Here is a 15,408-nt window from a genome sequence, read left to right on the forward strand (position 1 = left end):
TGACGTATATAATAGTAATAATGATAATTATTTCTGTCATGACAACTCTCGTAGTGTTTGGCATTGAAAAGGACGAGACAATGTTTGGTCTTGGTTAGGCATGTGCCGGTATTCGGTAATGCGATAAATCGCGGTAATGAATATGCACGATATTGTTATCGCGGGCACTTCAAAATACCGCGAAAAATAATAATCCGAATTTAGATTTTTAGAACGCGCATTATAGCTTATTTTCCATCAACCGCTTAAACAAACACTGCGTATATGCTGCGCGAAACACGTGCGCACTCTGATGTAAACAATCGCCACGTGTATAAGCATGCGGCCGGTGCGCACTTCTAGTCTAATGTAAACAGTCCTCACATGGAGAAGCAGCATGGTGGAAGGAGGAACGCCGCCGCATACAGTCTATGGCCGCCGCCGATCTATCCGGATCCATCCCGCTTCTAAAAGCAGAGCTGCCAACTCGACGCATTCAGCGCGAGACTCTTCACACGCTCACGCCACACATCCGTTTTCTCATGCAGAGAAAAATCGCGGAGCAAAGAGGACACGAAGACCGACAAACAAGACAGAGCAGGTTACTTTTGATATGAAACAGAACAATTGTGTCACATAACGTTACATTTAAACCATTTAATGACCAGCAGCATGTTAGATGACTAAAACAAATAGATAAAGAGGAGTATTTTGCTGAATATGTGCACTGCACTTTTTTACATATTTATTTTATTTTTACTTGTGTCATTACATAATTGTTATAATGAAAACCACATTATATTTGATTTAATTAGTTATTTGTAACCTTTAATAATACCAGCTGATAGGGCTCTATATGGTTACATCGCATTTTGTGAGATTTTTTTTTTCATGAGAAAAAAATAACATGTGGGCTATCTACTGTAGCCTTCCTAATATTTATCCAAAATTAGTCAATATTGAATCAAGATTTAAATCAAATCCCAAGTATTGAATTGAAATCGTTAAATTTGTGTTAAGCAATAGAAACAGTAGCCTACCAGTCATTGTACCATGTAATCATTGTAACATGTTGTCACTAAACTTAATAAAATTCAGTTTAGTTACCAAATGTTTTGACAATCACAATTACACCTTGTGATGCAAGTTTTATTTATTTTTTACACCACCCCCCAATCCATCTGTTTCTCATGTGCAATTAAAATATCGTGATAATACCGTATACCGTGATAAAAGCTCACTCAATTAATCGCAGCATGAAAATGTGATACCGGCACATGCCTAGTCTTGGTGGAATAGATCTGCTGTTGCTGTTATTGCTGCTGTTGGTTATTGCTATTGCTGCTGTTGCTGTTGGTTATTGCTGCTGTTGATTATTGCTGCTGATGTTATTGCTGCTGTTGCTGTTATTGCTGCTGCTGTTATTGCTGCTGCTGATGTTATTGCTGCTGCTGCTGTTATTGCTGCTGCTGATGTTATTGCTGCTGCTGATGTTATTGCTGCTGTTGCTGTTATTGCTGCTGTTGCTGTTATTGCTGCTGATGCTGTTATTGCTGCTGCTGATGTTATTGCTGCTGTTGCTGTTATTGCTGCTGCTGCTGTTATTGCTGCTGCTGCTGTTTTTGCTGCTGCTGCTGCTGCTGTTATTGCTGCTGATGATGTTATTGCTGCTGTTGCTGTTATTGCTGCTGCTGGAGCTGTTATTGCTGCTGTTGCTGTTATTGCTGCTGCTGCTGTTATTGCTGCTGTTGCTGTTATTGCTGCTGTTGCTGTTGCTGTTATTGCTGCTGTTGCTGTTATTGCTGCTGCTCCTGCTGTTATTGCTGCTGATGTTATTGCTGCTGCTGCTGATGATGTTATTGCTGCTGCTGCTGTTATTGCTGCTGCTGCTGCTGTTATTGCTGTTGGTTATTGCTGCTGCTGCTGCTGCTGCTGCTGCTATTATTGCTGCTGCTGCTGCTGTTGATTATTGCTGTTGCTGCTTTTATTGCTGCTGCTGTTGGTTGTTGCTGCAGCTGAGCAAGTACAGGACTTGCTACTGCCAATACATACACAACACACTGCTGTGAGCAAGACATGCTTCTGCTGTAACATATAGCATACATGAATTACTTGTAGCAGATCTATACAGGTGGAGCTGAGGAAGGTGGAGCGTTTCTGAAAGCGCGCTGCAAACTGCTACAACAAATGCTGACCAAGTATTTGAAGGTTGGGCAGTGAGCTCATCATTGGCTACTGATACAGCAGGAACCAATCAGCTGTGTCCTATAGAGAATGATGTGATTGCAAGCAGATTGAGTTAAGGACCTATCAGTCTGCGCCATCTAGAGTTTCATGACAGAACTTTGTAGTTATTATTCTTCTTCTAAATAAACTTTGCAAGTCCATTTGCATTAGATGCTAACCTTTTTGCACAAGTGATTCTCCACTGGTTTAGAGGACAGACCTGAGATTATGTACCATGCAATACTCACATTTTTGCCTGCCTCTCCTGTTCCAGGTCTTGTCGCTGGGCGCAGATGTGCTGCCGGAATACAAGCTCCAGACGCCACGCATGGATAAGTTCACCATCCTGCACTACAGCCCATTCAAAGCAATGTGGGATTGGCTCATCCTGCTGCTGGTTATTTATACAGCCATTTTAACCCCTTATTCTGCTGCCTTCCTGCTCAACGACATCGAGGAGCAAAAAAGACGGAAATGTGGCTATTCCTGCAGCCCTCTTAACATGGTGGACTTAATGGTGGACATCATGTTCATCATCGACATCCTCATAAACTTTCGCACCACGTACGTGAACTTGAACGAGGAGGTGGTGAGCGATCCGGGGAAGATCGCCATCCATTACTTCAAAGGCTGGTTCCTTATAGACATGGTGGCGGCCATTCCCTTCGACCTGCTCATATTTGGATCAGGATCAGAAGATGTAAGTGACACCAGAACTTAATCAGCTTCCATCTGCATTTGGCTGCCGGTGTAAACTAGGGATCTTAAACTCAAATTATCAATTGGCAGGTGGTGTTCTCCTTCTCATTGGCACAGTTATACACTTAACACACACACATGCAGCCAAATTTTGCAATGGATGTGAGCATACAGGCCTGTTTTTGTTGTCATCGAGGCTATTATTATGTATTTACATTTGTGCAATTATGAGGCAAGTTTTTTAATTAATACAACACTTCAAATGTTTGTGGTCGGAAAGATTTAGTAATGTTTTTGAAAGAAGTCTCACCAAGGTTGCATTTGTTTGATCAAAAATACAGAAAAAATTTAATATTGTGACATTTGAATGTAATTTAAAATGACTTTTCTATTTGAATATATTTTAAGATGTAATTTATTCCTTTGATGCAAAGCTGAATTTTCAAACATTTTGAAAACAGTTGAAAACCCCGATAAATTCTTTGACGAATAGAAAGTTCAAAAGAACAGCATTTATTTGAAATGGAAATCTTTTGTAACATTATAAATGTCTTTACTATCCTTTTTGGTCAACATAATGCATCCTTGCTGAATAAAAGTATTAATTTCTTTCACAAAAAAATATCTTGCAGACCCCAAACTCTTGAACGATGGTGCATGCATTTGGCAGATGCGTTTATTCAAAGCAACTGACAAAGCATTTAATATATCTGGGATTTTATCATATCATGCATGTACACCAGAAATCAAACTTGGCATCACGATCACCATATCAGTTGAGCTACAGAAACATTTGGAAATAGGCTGTCTGCTTTAAGAGAACAACAGAAAAACATTCAAATCAAGTTAAAAAACAGGGCTCACATGCCAATAGTTTAAGACCTAAACTATTTGTTTACCCATTTATTTATTTAATTCATTGTTTGTACTGCGTCCATTATGTAGATCCGATCAGATCTAGCGTTTTGCAGAGGTCAGAAAGCTTTTAGCGCTGGTGGGCTGCTGATTCTTCTTAAAAAACACAATACAAATATTTCAGTGAATCAGGGATTACAGTGTTGTTTTCCACCCTTTTTTTTTTGAATGGCCTTCATTTCTGAATCCATTTATTTGGATTAGTGGCTTACCAAACTGGAGTCAATGATTTATGGTGAGAGAGAGAGAGGAAAGAGAAAACTGATGTTTGAACAGCTTACAGGCTGAATCATTGGCACGCCGGTTGGCTTGTTTCCTCGTGTGTTTATGTAGGCACATCCGTCAATGGCCTATCATGAGCTCTTGGCACATCCCAGCATATGGTTTCCTCGGTTTGTGGTCTGTTCCAGTGACAGCAACTCTGTCAGAGCCATATACAGCCTAAGGACACCAGAAACAAACACAGTGGCTTTTAAAATATTAAAGAATGGAATTATAGATTAAGACCTACTGGAAATGTCATTATTTGATGGCATGCTGTATATTTTTAGACGATAGAGGGGTTTTGATGCTTGGTCTTGCTAAGTATATTGCTTTCGTTCAGATCATGTTTCCCCAGAGGTCTCATATAGTTGTTCTGAAAAGGGCCATCGAGCTCCAGCCATCCAACAGCATTGAAGATCACCCAATTAACAAAGCTCACGCTCTCAGCATCTGTGCTCGTTTTCACTGGAGGAGCTCTCACATCTGTCTCTGGTCACAACTAGGGATGGGTGATAGAGCTAAAAAAATCTTCATATTTATGTATCTGTTCTCTGAAATGTCTGAAAAGTGAGATTTCTTTTTTTCACAGGAATCCAAATGTCTAATTTTTCACAACCAAACAGTGAGTGTAGTAGTTTCAAAATATTTAATTAAAGGTAAAATGATTAAAGGTCCCGTATTATGCCCCTTTTCACAAGATGTAAAATAAGTCTCTGATGTCCCCAGAGTGTGTATGTGAAGTTTCAGCTCAAAATACCCAACAGATCATTTTTTACAGCATGTTTAAATTGTCATTTTTTGGGGCTCAGAAAAACGCGCTGTTTTAGTGTGTGCCCTTTAAATGCAAATAAGCTGCTGCTGCACAGCACAGGGGGCGGAGCTTCACGAGCTCGCGCTCAGTCTGTCAGGACAATTTCATCTCACAGAATGATGATAATATCAGAAACTCTCAGTAACGGTGTTCATTTCGAGTCGGACAATAATGCCTACAGAGTCAGAGTGCTGTATAGAGATGGAAAAGGTATAGTTTAGTAGTTTAATTACGGTTATTATAACGTATTTGTCATCTGCTTGTATGTAGTCTATCCATTATTTATTAATAGCCTACAAGTCTGCTGTTTCGGACCAGGTCCGAATGATGATCAAACATATACTGATGAGTTTAATAAAGTTTATTGTACATCACACAAAAGATGAAGCGTCAGTTTTACTTCTGAGTAAACACAGTAAGTTATAAGAAGTGCGCAAGTACATAAACGAATTTGGGTAGAGTTGAGGGAGCATTCCTGTGGGCGGAGGTTAGTCAAAAAACGGTTCTAGTGACGTCATTAAAGAAGGAAGTAGAGGGATGTAGTCCAAACGGGCCGTTCGATGTAGGCGACTTCTGTTAAATAAAATATCTCGCTTGGCATTGAACTTTGAGCTTTATAATTTTACAGATATTATTTATACTCTAACAACAACATTACACACTAAATCAAGTTTTAAACATGGGATCACGAAGAACGGGACCTTTAAAGGCATGGTTTCCACACTATTTTTCACTAAATGCAATAAAAAATATATATATATTTAATTGCACAAGTATAACAATATATTCATAATCATCTCCTACGTAATTTGCACGTTAATCATTGAGAAATCCAGTTTTGGATCAATACACTGTTAAAACAAAGTTTGAACTGATTCACACAAACTCTATTTTATTTTTTACATTAAATAGTCTGAATCTAATTGAACTTGAATGAATGTTTGGTTGGAATTATGGTTTCTCTGATTGAAAAAAAAAAAAAAAAACAATTTCAAATATTTCAGACCAAATACATACATAAGTACCGTTCAAGTTTGGCGTTGGTGAGACTTTAAAAAAAAACTGTCACATCTTTGTCTGTACTGTCACTTTTGATCAATCTAATGTATCATTAGTGCGACATGACTGCGCCACTGAGGATGCTTTATGGTGAACTGATGCCTCTGCGGTCTGCCAGATAGATATGATCTGCTAGTCAGCGGTCAGACTGCGGTGTGTTTGTGCTCTACTCAGGGAATGAGCTGGGTCAGGCTGATGGCAGGTGGTTTTAGGATGCATCTCAGTCACAGCACTCAGATGAAAAACTTTGGGTCTCTGCAAAACCCACTGGCGACGACCACAGCTTGCACAAGCCCTTATTATATTTGACAGGCTTTTATTTTATATTTGACATTTGTACTTATCAACACAACATTTTTACCATTACGCATAGGCTACCGTCATCAGGACATTTGTGTTTGATGGATAATTATGTTGACTTGACATAACATGTTAGCAAGATGTGTTAAAACATATGCTAGCATCATGCTAAAGAATGCTAGTAATGTGCTAAAACATGTTAGCAACATATACATGTTAGAAATATGTTAACATTGTGCTAAATCATGATTTAAAATAAATGTTAGCAACATTAAAACATGCACGAAACATGTTATAAACATGCTAAATCATTTTAGGAGCATGCTAGCAATGTGCTACATAATGTTAATACATGTTAAAAGCATGGTAGCAGTCTGTTAAATCATGATAGGAACATGCTAATTCATGCTATCAACATGTTAAAACATGCTATAAACATGCTAGCATTGTGCTAAAAACATGTTAGCAACATTTTATTGACTTCTCTGAGTGAAACCTCATACTCATGGATTTAATAGTTGTTTTAAACTTTCAGACAAGGCTTCAAACTTTACTCGTCTAGTTAAACAGTGAAATTTAAAATGAGGTCAAACTTAATTAACAATCGGTTTAATTTGAGCGTCCATCTTATCGGCATGTCCAGCTATAACTCAAAGACGTGATTTGCTGTGAACAGGATCTGCTAATGAGTTTTTAATGGGCCGCTCATGACAGATGCAGCACTTCTCAACGTGAGAGTAGAAAAATCCCACGTGCTTTGCTCCACAAGCTCGCCAACACACTGTCAGTGCTCGTATATGTTAGGAATCCTGACAGATGCATCCGTTAAGACATGTTCTAAAAATACCCGGCGCAGGTCCTAACCTCGCTTTGTGAGGCCACGGTATAATTGCCAGCTAAACAAATGATCTCCCACCGGGGGACGAGTGATGTTGTTGAAGGAGTCTTTCGGATGAGACGGTGCCCGCTGTCAGCTCCTATAGGGACCGTTGTCCCGTGTCTCTATCTATTGAACACATTTCACCTGCAAATGAGGATTTATCTTGGTAGTTCAGCAAGAGCTAGACGAGATTCTGAAATTCATTACTCAGGTTTCTCATGTTGGGGGTTTATTTTATCCTCACGGTGCAAAATTTTGATGAGATGGATTTCTGGTGTTGGCACAGCAGTGTAATGGACTAAAATTAAACAGGATTATCAAAATATTAATTAGTGTGGCAGTCATGAAGACATTACAGTAGAACCCAGAAATGAGCTTTGGGTGTATTAGGCCACAATGCGTTCCGGCTTTTCTAATACGGTTAACTGTGGTTAATTAAAGCTATAAAAGCCCACGCTCTGTGCCAAAACCTAGTGAGGCTACGACATACATAGGAATAAGTGAGTGATTCGGAAAACTCTTCATAGGCAATAATTCCAAATGTTACATAAATAACACAAAGTGCATGGGATTCCCAAATCACAACTGATTTCAGAAGAGTTTGAAGATTAAGTTAAGCATGTTACCCAATCTGTTTCATAATGAATCGAAAATACATTTAAACTTCTCATAATAACAAAGCGTCTTTAACGTTGTGTTTTGTGACGTTGCTTTAGCAAAGTATCTGTCAAACGAATTACAACCGAAAGCATGATATGGCTTTGTGTCCTTATTGAATTGTAAAAAACTGTGATTTAATTAAATAAGTATAAAATTATATAGTATTAAATAGCTTGTGAACTCCATATCTGCATGTGTTGTGAGTTTAGCATGCATTTAGGAACGTAGCGGGCACCAGTTTCGCATTATTTTCACATTTGCCTAATTCCCAACATTTTCATAAGAAGATGATCACAGCATTTCACCTGATTTGTAATGAGACCCGTTTGTAAACATGGTTTCACAGAAACGGTAGCTTTCTGCCAAAATAAAAGCTCAACTGCAGTTTCCGTGCAAATAAAAGCTCAAGGGTTTATTTCTTGCAAGTGCAAATCTTCCTTTACTGTAGCATACAATAACATACTGGAATATTCATTTTCATTTATTTTACAGTGCATTTGTTTTACAATATTTGGCTATTACTGTCATAGGAATTATAATATAAAATCATTATTATTATTGTGAATGACGGTCAACTCGAGTCCCCTTTAAAGTTCAGGTCAAACTAAGTTAATTCACCAACTTTTTCCTTTGTTTAATTCACACACTGAACATGGGCTGGATTCCTGGGGGAGCGTATTATTGTGTACTATGAATTTTTATGCTCATTAGAGTATTGGGTTGTTTAACGGGTCGTAACCTCTTGGACATTATTTGTTTTGGGGTCATACGATGCTATTTTAAAGGTTCATTATTTTAAATAGTGGGTGTAATAGAGTACACTGCAAAAAATGCCTTTCTTACTTAGTATTTTTGTCTCGTTTCCAGTCCAAATATCAAAAAAATTCTTAAATCAAGATGCATTTATTAAAGTAGTAAAATGCCATAAGATATTATGTCTTGTTTTCTGGGGAAATAAATCAAAATTAAGTGAGTTTTTGCTTAAAACAAGCAAAATTATCTGTCCATGGGACTGGAAACAAGACAAAAATACTAAGTAAGAAAAGCAGTGTAGATTAACATGCTTTAATGTTAAAGCTCCTACAAAGCTCCTCCTTACAAAAAGCTCAGAGCGCTCTGATTGGCCAGCAGACCCGGTGCGTTGTGATTGGTCAAACACCTCAAGAGACGCCGGCTTCAACTTCCAAAGCTTTAAGCAATATCAAAAAATATTGTTTGTTTTACCATCAGTTCGAGCCCAAGTCAGATTCTGAAAAAGCGGATGATCAAGCCGATCGATCAGAACCAACTTTTCAAGCACGACTCGAGCAGAACGTTTCACAGTGGTCAATAGTCTTTGTATATAGCCGGCGTTGTTCTCTCAGGTTCAGGAAGCTGTCCTCTGTAAAATGTCCTGTGCACAAGCAGACTTTTGGGTTGTACTACTCAGGAACAGATTCATAAATAAATCTTAACCTCTGATCCCCAATTTCGTCCGTTTTGAGAAGGCCAAACAAATGGGGTTTGCGTTGGCATCCAAACGTGACATGACGACAACACTACAATTCACTAAATCCTCGTCTTCTTTCTTCGCGTATGCCTTTGGACGGGCGTTATGCTAATATTTCACATTGTGACGTGGACGTTTGAGGAAGTAATATCTGTACTTGGATTGAGGCGTTTTATGCAGGTCTGGAATCTCTGTTAGGTCGGTTCACATCTGTAGTTCGGTTCATTTGGTTTGGACCAAGGACGGAAAATGATACTTTGTAGCATTTTTCAGGTGTTTTGGTTCCTTTTCACACCACACTGATCGCTCTGGTCCGAATCAGTTTATGAGTTGATAAAACGAACCAAAATGCAGTCACGTGACAACATCCACATCACTCGCTGGCCAGATGTGTCTTGAACGCATTTCCATAACTGCACTTTGTTTGGTCAGAATTAACGTGCGGGAAAATTCCAACAGAACTCCCGGAAGTAAATAAAGAGGTGGAAAATCCGGCAGACAACACGCCGATGTTTACTATGGAGAGACGACTGCGTGGGCTGATTGTATCCTTGGTCATATTTGATTATATAGTTTGTGTACACCACTTTAGACAAACAATAATATTTGAGAATGAAGCGAGGATGCGGCTCGAAAATAATGTTAATAATTTCTATCAGGCTCCTCACAACTCCAAGTTTGTCCGCTAGCTGCCATGCTTAAAGTGCAAACTGTCAATAAACATTTCTCCTCATCCCATAATGCACAGCGCAGCTGACTACGGCAACTGGTTTAGTCCAAAAACGCGCAGTTCTTTGGCAGTTGGTTCTGTTCGAGGTCGGATCACGTTCTCACCACAAACGAACCACTCCAGAGTTCGTTTCAAATCGTACCGAGACCTACGCTTGTTTGGTCCGCTTTTGGTGCGCACCCTAATTGCGATTGCCTCAGGGCCCTTTCACACCTACCTTGTTTGGTCCGGACTTTCTGACTTTTCAGTTTGGTCCGCATCAAAATTACAGGTGTGAAACCTCCCCCGGACCACGGTCCGGACCAAACAGATGAAATTTGGTCAGACGAAAAGAGGTAGTCTCGGTCCGGATCAAACTGAGCAAAGGTTTGGTTCGTTTCTAGTGTGAAAGCATTTTCTGTTTGGTTCGGACTTTCAGACCATTTACAGAAAGTTCCGGTGGTTCCCGCGTAGCCTAAACAACTGAAGAAGAATATTTATGTGCAGATCTGTCAGTCCTGCCCACAGCTTTCTTCCAGCGTGCGCACACACACACACATTTTTCCTGCATCCTGCTGGCGATGATCAAATGTTCGCACAACGAGGCGAATTTGAACTAGCCTCGAGTATAGTTGGTGCTGCTGGGAGTAATGCCGTAATAATAAAAGTAGTGACAACGATATGCGTCTGTTCATTCATTCTTGTCAAAGCTACCCGCCGAATTGACAACACGTTGACATCAGACGCACGTCCGTTTACAAACCAATCAATGTCAAGATGCAGCCCATATAGATGATGACGACAGGACGCAAATACGTCATGTAAAGTTCTTTAGTGCGCTCGCATAATTGCAATGTGAAACCAAACTAAAACTAACCGAATGTATACAATGTATCAAAACATGAACTTTGGTTCGGACCTTGGTGCGGACTCTCAGGTGTGAAAACGCCCTCATTCACACCTGCCCAAACGAACCGCACCAATGAGAAAAACGAACTCTAGTGCGATTCAACCAAACTAAATGAGGCAGGTGTGAAAGCACCCTTAGATGGAATAAATCCTACTTTGCAGATCTAAATGCACAAACAGATATATCACACACTAAGGGAAAAGGAAAACATTAAAAAGCATCATATGACCCCTTCAAAATGCAGATCACTAGGTTTTGAAGCCTAGGAGAAAGCAACAGAGAACCTGATTAGCCTTAATGAGTCAAATGAGTATTTTCCGACCTTTCTTGGTAAAATACAATCGGTTCGCAATCTTACTAATGAGAACCTTCTCTCTTTCCCAAGACGACCACTCTGATTGGCCTGTTGAAGACAGCGCGACTCCTCCGACTGGTTCGTGTTGCCAGGAAGCTGGACCGTTACTCTGAATACGGGGCAGCAGTTCTCATGCTCCTCATGTGTATATTTGCTCTTATTGCCCATTGGCTCGCTTGCATCTGGTACGCCATTGGAAATATGGAGAAACCGTACCTGGACCATAAGATCGGCTGGCTTGACAATCTCGAGGTGTCCATTGGGAAGAAAATAAACTACAGTGACCCCAGCTCTGGGCCGACCATAAAGGATAAATACGTCACTGCACTGTACTTCACATTCAGTTCGCTGACCAGCGTGGGCTTTGGAAACGTGTCCCCGAACACCAACTCAGAGAAGATCTTCTCCATCTGCGTCATGCTCATTGGATGTAAGTCTGAAACACATGCATGTACGCAAATAGCTTAAAGGGATCAATCGTTCCAAAACTGACATTTCTGTCATCATTTACTCACCCTCATGACATCCCAAACAAAACAAAAACAATTATTTTTCTGGAGAAACAGAAAGGGAGAAAGTTTGCATGAAAAAAATAAATATGGTGACTAAATAGTTTAATGTTTGGGTGAAATATTCCTTTGAATAGTGAAAGCAATATGTACACAACCATTTAAAAGTTTAAAGTTTTTTAAAGGAATCAGTAGGCCTACTTTTATTAAACAAAGACACATTAAATTGCTCAAAAGTGAAATTAAAGACATTTGTACTGTTACAAAAGATTTCTATTTCAAATAAATCTTGTTCTTTTGAACTTTCGATTCATCAAAGAATTCTGAATTCCTCTAAAATATGAATATTTAACTGATAATAATCAGAAATGTTTCTTGAGCATCAAATCATCATATTAGAATGATTTCTGAAGGATCATGTGACACTGAAGACTGGAGTAATGATGCTGAAAATACAGCTTTGAATCACAGGAATAAATTACATTTTAAAATATTTTCACATAGAAAACAGTCAATTAAAATTGTAATAATATTCCACAATATTTACTGTATTGTTGATCAAATAAATGCAGCCTTGGTTACAGTAGCATAAGAGGCTTAAAAACATTTTTAAAGAATATAACTGAGCCCTGTTTGATTGTGAGAGAAACTTAGCAAGGTATAAGAAAGAAATATTGAATTAATGTTCTTCAATATTCAATTGAAGTGCATGTCCTGAGATGGCTGCAATGAATTTGAAATGACTCAGGTATCTGTAAACAATTCATACTGACATATTTAATCTCTGTTTCAATCTAGCAGATTAATCCTAATACTATTTCAAATCAATATGTTTATTGTCTTTTCAAGACCCCATGACATCATCTTTAATCCATGTCTGTTAGTGTTTAGCCCAGCTAGTGCACTGCTAAATGTTGACAAAAATACATTTTAGCATATACATTTACAGTAAAACTACTGATGACTCATCCTGCACTCAGGGACAGACAGTGGTGTGAAGCATTTGTGTAAATGTAGGTAGTTACTGTACTTAAAGGTCCCGTATTATGCCCCTTTTCACAAGATGTAAAATAAGTCTCTGATGTCCCCAGAGTGTGTATGTGAAGTTTCAGCTCAAAATACCCAACAGATCATTTTTTACAGCATGTTTAAATTGTCATTTTTTGGGTCACAGAAAAACACGCTGTTTTAGTGTGTGCCCTTTAAATGCAAATAAGCTGCTGCTGGACGACCCAGGGGGCGGAGCTTCATGAGCTCCCGCTCAGTCTCTCAGGACAATCACCTCACGGAATGATGATAATATCAGAAACTCTCAGTAACGGTGTTCATTTCGAGTCGGACAATAATGCCTACAGAGTCAGAGTGCTGTATAGAGATGGAAAAGGTATAGTTTAGTAGTTTAATTACGGTTATTATAACGTATTTATCATCTGCTTGTATGTATCCATTATATATTAATAGCCTACAAGTCTGCTGTCTGAATGATGATCAAACATATACTGATGAGTTTAATAAAGTTTATTGTACATCACACAAAAGATGAAGCGTCAGTTTTACTTCAGAAAATCACCATGTAAACACAGTAAGTTATAAGAAGTGTGCAAGTATGTAAACGAATTTCGGTTGAGGGAGCATTCCTGTGGGCGGAGGTTAGTCAAAAAACGGTTCTAGTGACGTCATTAAAGAAGGAAGTAGAGGGATGTAGTCCAAACGAGCCGTTCGATGTAGGCGACTTCTGTTAAATAAAATATCTCGCTTGGCATTGAACTTTGAGCTTTATAATTTTACAGATATTATTTATGCTCTAACAGCAACATTACACACTAACTAAAGTTTGAAACATGAGATCACAAAGAACGGGACCTTTAAAGGGATAGTTCACCCCAAAATTTTTAATTCTGTCATTTCTTACCCACCCTCAAGTTGTTTCAAACCTGTATGAATTTCTCACTTCTGCTGAACACAAATCTGTGGCGTGTGCACGAACTGTGATTGACAGTCAGATCTCATACAGCCCTTCGCTGATTGGACCAGAAGAACCGGGAGCGGTGGATTTTTACAAAACAAATAACAGGCTCCAGGTGGAGGTTTTTTTCTAAAACCGGCTGATTTATGTTGTTCTGTCGGAGCATAGTGTCGGTTTCAGTGAATATGATCAAAAAAATCTTGCCGACTGCAGCTTTAAGTATAATTTTGGCTACACTGTACTTTGAGGATCAAAGGTATTAGCAACTGTTACTCTCTAATTGACTACATTTTTAAATAAGTATGTATTTTTACACCAATACATTTACTCATTGCATTTTGCATTACACAGTTTGCATAGTTTATTTCTGCTACAAAAGAAGTGATATCGCCATCTACAGGGCATTGGAGGCACTACACCTTGTGCGTTTCACCCTCGCTCACCCAAACTTGTCTACAGGGCTACTTTTACGTGAACGCGAGTGCATTAGCAGGTATTGCTGAATCACAGGTGTTTCATATATGAGATGAAGACATGGTGATGAGGCTGAAACCAGCACGTCCAGTGCAAGTCTTTAAAGATAAGACATTGAAAAACCAGTCCAAAGTCAAAAATCTATCCCATCATCCCTCAGTGGACAGCACAGTTAAAAACACAGCTATTGAATCAGAACACATCAAGCATAATAATGAAAATAATATATATTATATAATAATATAACCTTGCATTTCCATTTTCACCCATGTGACCCTGCCTTGTCTTCTCCAGCTTTGATGTACGCCAGCATTTTTGGGAACGTTTCTGCCATCATCCAGCGGCTGTATTCGGGGACGGCTCGCTACCACATGCAGATGCTCCGTGTGAAAGAGTTCATCCGGTTCCACCAGATCCCAAACCCGCTCAGGCAGAGACTGGAGGAGTACTTCCAACACTCGTGGACCTACACCAACGGCATCGACCTGAACACGGTGCGTTTGATACATCCTGATCTAGTTATTCAACTATTTTAGCCATGATATTTTCATTGCATGCGGTTTCAAACCTTTATTTAAGATTCACTAAGACACACTCAAAAAATGCTGGATGGTTTCAACTCATGTTTGGGTCAAATATGGACAAACCCAACAGTTGGTTTAAATTTGTATTGACCAAAACATGAGTTGAATTACAAATGAAGTTGTATTTTTTCTGTGGAACGCAAAAGCTCTAAAAAAGACGAAAAAGCACCATATGTAAAGTAGTTCATACAACTTATGTGCGGTATTCCAAATCTTCTGAAGAAATGTGATCGTTTTCCACCAGGAAAAAGAGCAAAATTAAAGTTGTTATTCACTGAAAATGACCTGTAAAATACGTAAAAGAGCAAAATTAAAAAAAGTTCTCTTTTTGTGTTCCTCAAAAAAGAAAATATGTGTTTGGAATACAAGGGTGACTAAATAATAAGTAAACAATGGCAGACGTTTAATTTTTGGCTGAGCTATTCCTATAAATGATCTCTGAAATGCAATCTGAACATGTGATCACAGTATGAAAGTGTGAGTTTATGTACTGAAAGCAACACCTGTCTCTCTCCATGTCTGCCTCGTGTGAAATGGATCGACCTCGCCACCCTGGGAAGAGCAGGAGGTATTTATATAAACGCATCTTCATTTATGTCTTAGCTCTCATACACATCAA

The 15,408-nt window shown here is 39.0% G+C and overlaps 1 protein-coding gene across 1 annotated transcript in view; it reads left to right on the plus strand.

The window, feature by feature from the left end:
• Positions 1-15,408, plus strand: part of LOC311088622 (potassium voltage-gated channel subfamily H member 7) — a 108,093-nt gene that overhangs the window by 65,313 nt on the left and 27,372 nt on the right. Inside the window, exons 7-9 of the mRNA XM_084122864.1 lie at positions 2,480-2,905; positions 11,287-11,686; positions 14,500-14,699. Coding sequence (XP_083978990.1) covers positions 2,480-2,905; positions 11,287-11,686; positions 14,500-14,699 — 1,026 coding nt within the window. The remainder of the gene's footprint in view (positions 1-2,479; positions 2,906-11,286; positions 11,687-14,499; positions 14,700-15,408) is intronic.

Source organism: Abramis brama (genome assembly GCF_963993115.1).
Source record: "Abramis brama genome assembly, chromosome: 8".
NCBI classification, from domain to species: domain Eukaryota; kingdom Metazoa; phylum Chordata; class Actinopteri; order Cypriniformes; family Leuciscidae; genus Abramis; species Abramis brama.